The 8594-nt window shown below is 48.0% G+C and overlaps 1 protein-coding gene across 5 annotated transcripts in view; it reads right to left on the bottom strand.

Annotated features, from left to right (window-relative positions):
- The window catches only part of Zc3h4 (zinc finger CCCH-type containing 4), a 31315-nt gene extending 23027 nt beyond the window's left edge, over nt 1-8288 (bottom strand). For 2 of the 5 annotated variants that reach the window (XM_013032730.1, XM_013032733.1), the window contains exons 1-2: nt 7852-7945; nt 6546-6607 (exon numbers count right to left, since the gene is read on the bottom strand). In XM_013032730.1, the coding sequence (XP_012888184.1) occupies nt 6546-6583 (38 nt within the window). In that variant the 5' untranslated portion in view covers nt 6584-6607; nt 7852-7945. Of the gene's footprint in view, nt 1-2864; nt 2903-6545; nt 6608-7851; nt 7946-8124 lie in introns of those variants that run through there. The other 3 variants (XM_013032729.1, XM_013032731.1, XM_013032732.1) reach the window with 3 other exon arrangements.
- Nucleotides 8289-8594: the final 306 nt, after the last annotated feature.

The following is an 8594-nucleotide window of genomic DNA, read 5'->3' as shown; positions in this document are numbered from 1 at the left end:
GTTTTCTGGTGGCTTATTGGAGATAGGAGTCTCACGGTCTCTCCTGCCCGGGCTGGCTTTGAACAGTGATCCTCAGATCTCAGCCTCCTGAGTAGCTAGGATTACAGGCGTGGGCCACCAGCGCCCGGCTAAATTAGCAAGTCTTTATGTCATAAACAATCTGGATGTGGTAGTGCCAGTGCAGGCAAAAGCATGAAACTGTATCTAAAAAAGCATAGCTCAAGTGGTAGAGCTCTTGCCTGGCATGAACAAGGCTCTAAATTCAAAATCCCAGTACCGCAACAACAATAAAAAAAAAAAAATACGAGGAAGGACATTTCAACAATCTAGGGAATAACAGGTGCACAGAAAGATGTAATGAGTCATAGCAATAGCCTAAACAGGACTCATCTTACAGCAAAAGGTAATGTACAACAGTCATGGTGGTACACATGAGACAGTTCTTAGGAGGTAATTTGTGATCCTCCTGATCATCGAGACCAGCTGGGCTGGGCTTGTATAGCAAGACTATAAAAAAAGAAAAAAATATAAATTAAAGATGGAAAGAATAGAACATCAAAGCAAGCAAGCAATACAAATCTAAATTCCTCTAATTCAAAAATCCTATAAGGAAATGGGGGTTAAAAACACAAACTTCATCAGCAGCTTCAAAAGGCTGACTAGTCAGACCAAGGAAGAAGAAGAAAAAGCAACCTGGCTGACACAAAGTTGCCAATTTCTTGTCCAAGTAGCTTTTTCTTCACTTCCCACTACTCTCACTCCCACAATTCCAAAACAAGTCACATTCAAAAGCAAGGCAATTCTCAGAACCAAGTTTCTCTTGGCATATGAATTCTCAAAACAAAGTATAATAATTTTCCTCTTAAGAGATGGGGTAAAGCAAATGGTTAAAAGTGCTGAGGCTCTGGGGAAGGGGTGTAGTCACAAACTCATTCTCCAAATATGGATCTGGAGCTTCCTGATTGGCCAGAGTTAAGCTGCCCAGACTGGACAGACAAATGAAAGTGGCTCTGGCCCAGGAGGCAGCTGCCTGTGTCACCCATGGGTCTGAATTTCGGTGATTACTCTGTGGCTCCATGTGGCTGGCAGGGCCTGCCTGGAATCCCAAGGAAACCTAAGCCAAGATGTATTAGGAAAATGAAAAAGGGCAATTATCCAAGCCATTTAACCAAGTGACACTAACCTGGGCCCAGCTCCTTTGATGGGCCCACAGCAGAGATGTGGTCCACTACCACACCAGGCCTCTGGGAGCCCCCAGTTTCTTCTAGTGATTGGAAATTGCATACACTTGGGATGCAATTTCAAAGTCTGGGCTACTACATTCACTAGAAGGCGTAGAACAAAGAAAACTGAACTGCTCTCAACTGGACGTGGTGAACACTGCACACCTGCCCTCTGCAAGGGCGTTCTATGATGCCCGGATTCCTCTACTCCCTCCCCACCCCAGAGAAAGAGGACTGTGCTGTGCAGATACAGCAGACTAGCACAGAGGCCAGCACACTTTCTAGGGGCTTTTCAGGTCACATGGCTTCTGTCCCAAGTGCTCAACTCTGCCACCTGCCACTGAGGATATAAATGAATGGGCGTGGTTGTATGCCAATGAACCTACAAAAATCAGGCCCAGTACGTACAACTGGCCGAAATGTCCTGACTCCTATCTTACGTGCTGTGGCTTCCAAACTCTTAGACCTGGACCCATATTCTTTACTTTTCTCTCAAACCAGTTTAAAAAGACATATATAACTACATTTTGCCTTTTGTATCCTCTCATTCTTTTGATTTTTTTTTCACATGTGGAGACCAATCAATCAATAGGCTTCCTATCCCACTAATAACTGCACCCTGCAGTATGAAAAGTAATACAGCAACCCCATGGCATGGGGATGGTCTGGGTATAGCCTGCTTTCCAGCACACGAGCTCTGTGACCCAGGGCACAGGGATGGTCTGGGTACAGCCTGCCTCCAGCACATGAGCTCTGTGACCCAGCACAAGTGAGGTCACCTTTCTGTTTTCCTTTCTCAGCAAATACTGAGGTTCAATGAGTGGATGTGAAAAGCACTTAGCAGGGCTCTTTGCCCTTCCCGACAGTGCACCAGCGGAGGTGGCACTGTCATCTCTACACACAAAGGATACTGACTTAGCAGGAATCACAATACGTTTGCCAACTGCCCAGAACTCGGCCAGTGGAGGCAACCCCCAGGGGAAATGTCTGGACAGCTCCCTGCTTTCTGGCCATGGAATCTATGCTTCCAGTTCTCGGATCACGAGACAAATACAACCGGGCCAAGGGAGCCAAGTGCTCCACTAGTCCTGATGACTCTGCCTGTGACCAGGCTACTAAGCCTAACCCCACAAAGGGTTTTTCAGGAATGGATTCTGCAGCTGGAAACAAATGAGCCACTGCAGCAGCCACCATTTCTGGAGGTCAGAAACTGCAGAAGTGGGTCAGAGAAAAAGGAAACTCAAGGGCTGCTAAACGGGAACAACTATAGCCTAAATCTAAATACAGTTCTCCAGAGAGAAGGTCCCTTGCACTCCGGGAAACATTTCTGCCAAGCCCACAACATAGCTGAGTGTGATGGTCCAGGATCAGTAGAATGAAAGGATTAATTCATAACCAGCCTGGGCTAACTAGGGAGACCTTGTAACAAATAAAACAAGAAGAAAACAAAAATCACACATACACACAGACAAAAGAAAAGCTCCAGAGAAGGCTGGCTGCCGGATGCACAGAACCTTATCTGACTCAGCCTATTCTAAACTGGTGGCACTTGCTGAGCCAGCTGGGACAGACCTTGCTCTCAGAAATCCAGGAAGGTTCAGGACTAGTTAGCAGTGGGATAAAGCTCTAGATCTGACTCACATCCTAACCGCAGAGATGAACTCATAATGGTACCATGGCATCAGCTCATTTCAGCTTCTAGAAGGCCACTGAGCAGCAAGAAATGCCTGAAGATGGCTTCCATTTACTTTCAACCCAATCGACTCCTAGCAATTAAAGCAACTGGCCACACCCCCAGATGTGAGAGAGAAGTGGACTTCCTTCAAAAACACAGATGTTATTCTTACTTCTGTTTACACAGCAGACTGTAAAAATTCTATTTAGAATTTCTCCCTAGCGGGGCTGGATCTACTGAATGCCAGGCATTGTGTGGGTGTCCTGCAATAGCCATTTGACCACAATGACCCTGCAAAGTAGCCATTATGCTTGGTCCCACCCCACCCCACCACTGGCAGCTGGGAGAGACTAGCCTGAACAGTCCAATCTGGCTCCAAAATCCACACTTCTTCTTTACATTCTGTTGCCACCTCCATGTTCAAAAAGATGTCACCACTTGCCTGACAAACGGAGCTGAGTCACCAATTCACACAGATGCAGCAAGGCAGAAAATACAAGATCCTCTATTCAGAGCAATTTAGCCAGGAAAAGCAAACTATGTTCCCAGCAAGCATCCTGTGTTCTGCCAATGGAAAATGAGGACAGAATGCACCTGAATCTAGCACCAACCAAGAGGCTGTGTCTTCATTCTTGTCACCAACTGATTAAGGGCCATCTCAATGGCCAGATGCCAGAAATCTTAAAAGCCATCCACCTGCCACAAATTATTGCTAAACCAACACAAAAGACTTTATACTCTCTACTGACACTACCAAAAAGCAAATGAGCTCTGCAATGTAGACTAGGCCAAGAGATCTGGAACAAACTTTAGCTGCCACCCAACTAGTAGCTTTCTATCTGGTCCATTTCACATTAATCCTATCAAATCACCAAGATAGGATCCCCTCTGCCAATGAGCAGAATGTTCCTAATGGGTCCTTGAATTCAAGGTTTAGCAAATCCCAGCTGCCAGAAAGCTCAAAGCTTTCTGCTTCCTCCTCGGGTAACAAGGCACAGGCTAACTCAGCCATCATCTCATTGATGGTGTGCTGCGTCACTCTACCTCCCCAAGCGGGTCAGAACCAAGGGCTCGGAGCTGGAAGACACTGTCCACAGGGGCCACAATTAGGTTCTTTGGAATATGGTTTGACTTTTAAAACTACCCACAGAGACTTGAAAGATTTCATTAGTAGTTTTTTTGTGGGTTTTTTTTTTTTTTGCCACAGAGGTATTTGCTGTAACTGGATCTGGCATCTATGAAGAGATGTTTCTAGGGACTCTGATAGTCACAAAAAAAGCACAAAGAAAATGAAGAACTTAAGGCAACCCTTTCCCATGAGGGAAGGGAAAAGATCTAAGAGGTGGAGGCTTTTATTAAGTGCTAGATGACTAGCAAGGACCAGTATGAAATTGTTCTCCACTCAGTTGTGTCAATCTACAAATGTTAAGGGTCACATGCTCATCTCTAACATGCCAGCAATAAATGGCCAGAAAAGCCTGGTTTCCACATGTGCAAAACTATTTTCCCTTGGACTAAGGCAAAAGCAAAAGGAATAATGCTTCAAACAGCTACTTCTACTTTAAGACAATTCTGGCTTGTCAAGAATCAAAAATGTAAACCTTCAAAGCAAATCCAAGGCCTATCAGACTGGTAATGGAAAAACCTTTAGGAGACTCTTCCCCACCCCTACGCTCTTTGGAAGAGTATATTTGAAGGGAATAAAAAACAAAGGGTATGATGCTATCTATATTTTCCTGTTCACAACTGTTTCTACTAGGAGATTTTGATTTACTTTCATATAAATTAGAACTTGCACCCAGAGAAAACAAAAACTTAAAAGGTTACAGGTATCTAAGATTTGCTCTTAAATCAGGGATTCTGAGTGACACCCTTTTGTTTTTCTGTTTTTCTTTTGCAACATCCATTAATTTCATTTTTAATTAACATTAGTACATCAGTTTAGGGGGTTTACCAAAAAAAAAAAAAGTAATACTGTGACATTTCAAAATGAAAGATTACCAAAATGCAAGTTTAACTACTGGGGCTTTTTGGACTTGACAGATGAGAGTCCTTTGAGTACAAAAACAAAAAAAATAAATAAACCTTTGTGTAATTTAGCTTGAGAGCTTTTTAACCATTTGGAGATAGTTTCAAATTCAGCAAATTGGTTTAGAAAAAGTTTTGGACTTAGTAAGCATTTTTCTACAATGAAGTACCCCTAAAAACTTGGATCATCAGTTACTGTTCAGTTTTGGCTCTCAGCTCCCAGAGTATGAAATTTACAAAGAATGGTACAATTCCTGTTCCGCTGACCCAGTGCACTGTATTGTGTTAGATTTGTGCTTCAGACTTTTTTCTTTCTTTGCAGGATATGGTATGTTCCAGAAACTTCCTCCTCAAACAACTGATCTTACACACTTAAGACCGCCACTGCCTGGCAGTTGTGACCATTTTATGAGGAAGAACAAAACAAGTTCTGCAGTTTGCAGGTTTCCTCATTAAAGTGTAAGTGAGCATAGTTTGTCCTGAGAATGGAAGGGAAAAAAAAAAAGCAAGCAGGGTCTTTTGGAGAGGACCAGGGCAATGTGTTAGAAAAGACTTCTCTAACAAAGTATGTCAGGGATCAAAAGTAGGCCAGAGGAAAGGGGAACTTCAACGTGTTTTTTTGTCTTTTAAACGATAAAACTTATGCTTGTAAAACACATCAGAAGTACAATGTTTGGTTCTGCAAGTCATTTTTGTTGTTTTTTTGTTCTTTGTACATGTAGGATGGAGTGCTGGGGACTGCAGGTGTTGTCCCCAACATGACTGGGCGTGTAACACATTTGTATCAACTTCTCATGGTCTGGGTTGGGCATGTGCTTCCGAACAAAGAACAGTGGAGACAGGCAGGCAGACTGGGGCTTGACAGTTTACAGATTTTTGTGCTTAAAACAGTACTTTACAAATGACTTGCTCAATTTAAACGTCCATCACCATTAGACATTGGAGTAAAAGGAGGAAGTTGGATCTATTTGAACCACCTTTTTTTTGGGGGGGGGGACTTTTAACTTGAATGTAGGTATCATAAACCAAATTCAGTAAGACTGTCTCCTACACATGGACTTGAAGTACCCACTTTCCTCAAAGATGAAGGCTGGAGACAAAGCAATGGATTGATATGGAAAGAGGGTCTGAAAACACAGGAGACTTTTGTCATGTTACAGTAACACTTTTTTTTTGAGCAAACTGTGTACATCAATTTTAAAAATTAAACATTGCAAGGATGTGCAAGTCTAAAAGGGCTCAACAGGGTTAGAATCCTGATTTGAACATATAAATTCACTCTCTCAAGTATCATTTTGGTCTAAAGGCGAGGAGGGAAGCAGGCAGGAAATGGACAAAAAGAGGGAGATAACTGAATTACTCAATAAAAGAGGCTACTTACCATCCCAACCCATTGTAAGACATACACTTCTGACATAAGAGAACTCCTTAGAGGTCGAATAAAGCGTGTAAGCACCTTTTGAGTATTGCACCTGCCCAACAAGGGCTTAGCGAACAGACCTTTGCTAATCTGTTTATTTCCTTGAACTGGATTCAGGCTGCATAGGGCTGCGATTCCCAGGACGATACATTTAATTAAAACAAAACAGAAAAAAAAAATTTTTTTTTGTAAAGCTCACCAAACCGCTGCACCTGTGTCTCTGAATGTGGGTGGCATTTCTTTTAAAAGGCAAAGTATGGTCTGTGAAGGAGAAAGGGGAAAAGGGAGGTGGGGGTGGGGGAGAAGGGGCTGTGGAGCAAAGAGGAGAGCCCTGGTTGAGACACCCCCCCCCATCTAAGAGTGAGTGGGCTGGGGGGACAGGCTGGGCCAGGGCAGCAGCCATCTGTCCAGCGCCTTCTCTTCCCCTCCCAGCCCCCACTACCTTCAAGACTGCCTTTCCTGCTTGCCGGCCGAAACCCACCTTCCACTTTCAAACCCTCTCCGGCCACCACTTCCTCTGCCCTACCAGAAAGAGCTAGGCGAGCCTTGCACACCCCCAAAATCTTCTGTCCTAGCAAGGGAAACAAGGCCTCCAATTTCATCCGGGAACGTGCCGGGTTGGCCCCATTATCGCCCGCCAAGAAGGGCGTGGGGAGAATCCATTTCGCACTTAATAAAAGGGCAGGAGGCGCCCCCTTTCACGCTCTGCCAAATCACTAAGAAAGGGATGGAGCCCCTTCTTACCCCGAAAGGGGCGAACCCCAGGAGACATGGGGAGGGGCACACATTCCTCTTCCCAGTAAGGCAAGGAAACCAGACCTCACCCCGCAGAAACTAAGTCTGGGGGGGGGGCAGCGTGGGGGAAGGCCATCCCGCGCGGTCACCTACCTACGAAAACCAAGAGAACCCCGTCTCTCCTACGGAAAAACGTGGGGAAGGGTATGCTCCCCCCCAACCCCAAAGAGACAAGGGGCTTCTTCCATCAGAAGGGCTAAAGATGGAACCCCTCCACCATTCTGCCTTCTAGGGTGAACTTAGTTAACACCTCCCGCCAAAAAGAAAAAGGAAAAAAAAAAGTGCCTCGGAGCCCCATCTTCTGAGGCTCATCCCTCCCCCACCCCGGCGAGGGCAGAGGAAAGGCTGAGCGAACCCCCACTTTTTGTCTAAAAGAAAAAAAAAAGCTCAACTACTTCTCCGATTAGAAGCAGGGCACACCTCCCCCCCAGGAGAAAGGATACTGCCAGGGGCGGGGGGACCCCCACACACACTCCACACCCCTAAGAGAGCGGGGGCTGCTGCTCGAGATCACCCCAAAACAGGGTCCGGGGGGCCCCTCCCCCAGTCCCTTCCCCGAAGCCAGGCGCGGCGGGCAGGCGGGTCGGCGGCGGCCGGGTCCGGGCGCAGGGGCGGCCGGGACCCCCGTGGGCCTCCGCAGCCCCCTCCCCCGGCGCCCCTTCCCCAGGGCGGACGGGCGAGCGCGGGGGGTCCGGGGGGCGCCTCCTCACCTTCCCCTCAGCATGGCGCCCAAAAAAGACAGAGCGAGAGCGAGGGAGAGCGGGCGAGCGCCGCGAGGGGGGGGAAACGCATGAGGCCGGGAGAGAAAGCAAGCGAGAAAGAGCGAGAGAGCGAGCGAGCGAGAGACACCCACCGACCCCGCCCTTCCTCCTCCTCCTCCTCCTCCTCCGCGGCCCGGCCCAACATGGCGGCCGCCCCCCTTCCTCCTCCTCCTCCTCCTCCTCCCCCCGGGGACGCCGTCCCGGCCCGGCCGGGGGCCTGACCTGTCGTCAGGGAGCGGGAGGCAGTGGTGGAGGAGGTGCGGGGTGGCCGGGCGGGCTTCGGGGGAACACGGAGGAGGCGAAGGCGTTGATGGCGGCGGCGGTGGCGATGGCGGCGGCGGCGACTCTGATGGCGGCGGCGGGGGGGTCCCGGGCGCGGCCTCCATCGTTCCTTGGGGGGGGAGGGGATGTTAATGCACGAAAAAGGACTGCTTGGGCGTGGCGGGAGGGGCACACTGGGGCTCCGGATGGCAACGGGCCGTATTATTACTATTATTAATTATTATTATTTCCTTTTTTTTTCTTTCTCTTTGCGGTTTCGGAATCACCTTGGCGCCGACCTCCGCGTAGGCCGCGCGGCCTAGGCCCCGGCGGGCCGCTCGCCGCCTGCTTTCTCCGCTGCCCGCCCCCGGCGGACACTCGTTCCCGGGCGCGGGACCCTCGTGGGGCGGGAGCCCCGCTCGACACTCACA

The sequence above is a fragment of the Dipodomys ordii genome, unplaced genomic scaffold (assembly GCF_000151885.1).
Source record: "Dipodomys ordii isolate 6190 unplaced genomic scaffold, Dord_2.0 Scaffold156, whole genome shotgun sequence".
Lineage (NCBI taxonomy): Eukaryota > Metazoa > Chordata > Mammalia > Rodentia > Heteromyidae > Dipodomys > Dipodomys ordii.
The sequence above is the reverse complement of the archived record's forward strand: the minus strand, read 5'-3'. Positions and strand labels throughout refer to the sequence as shown.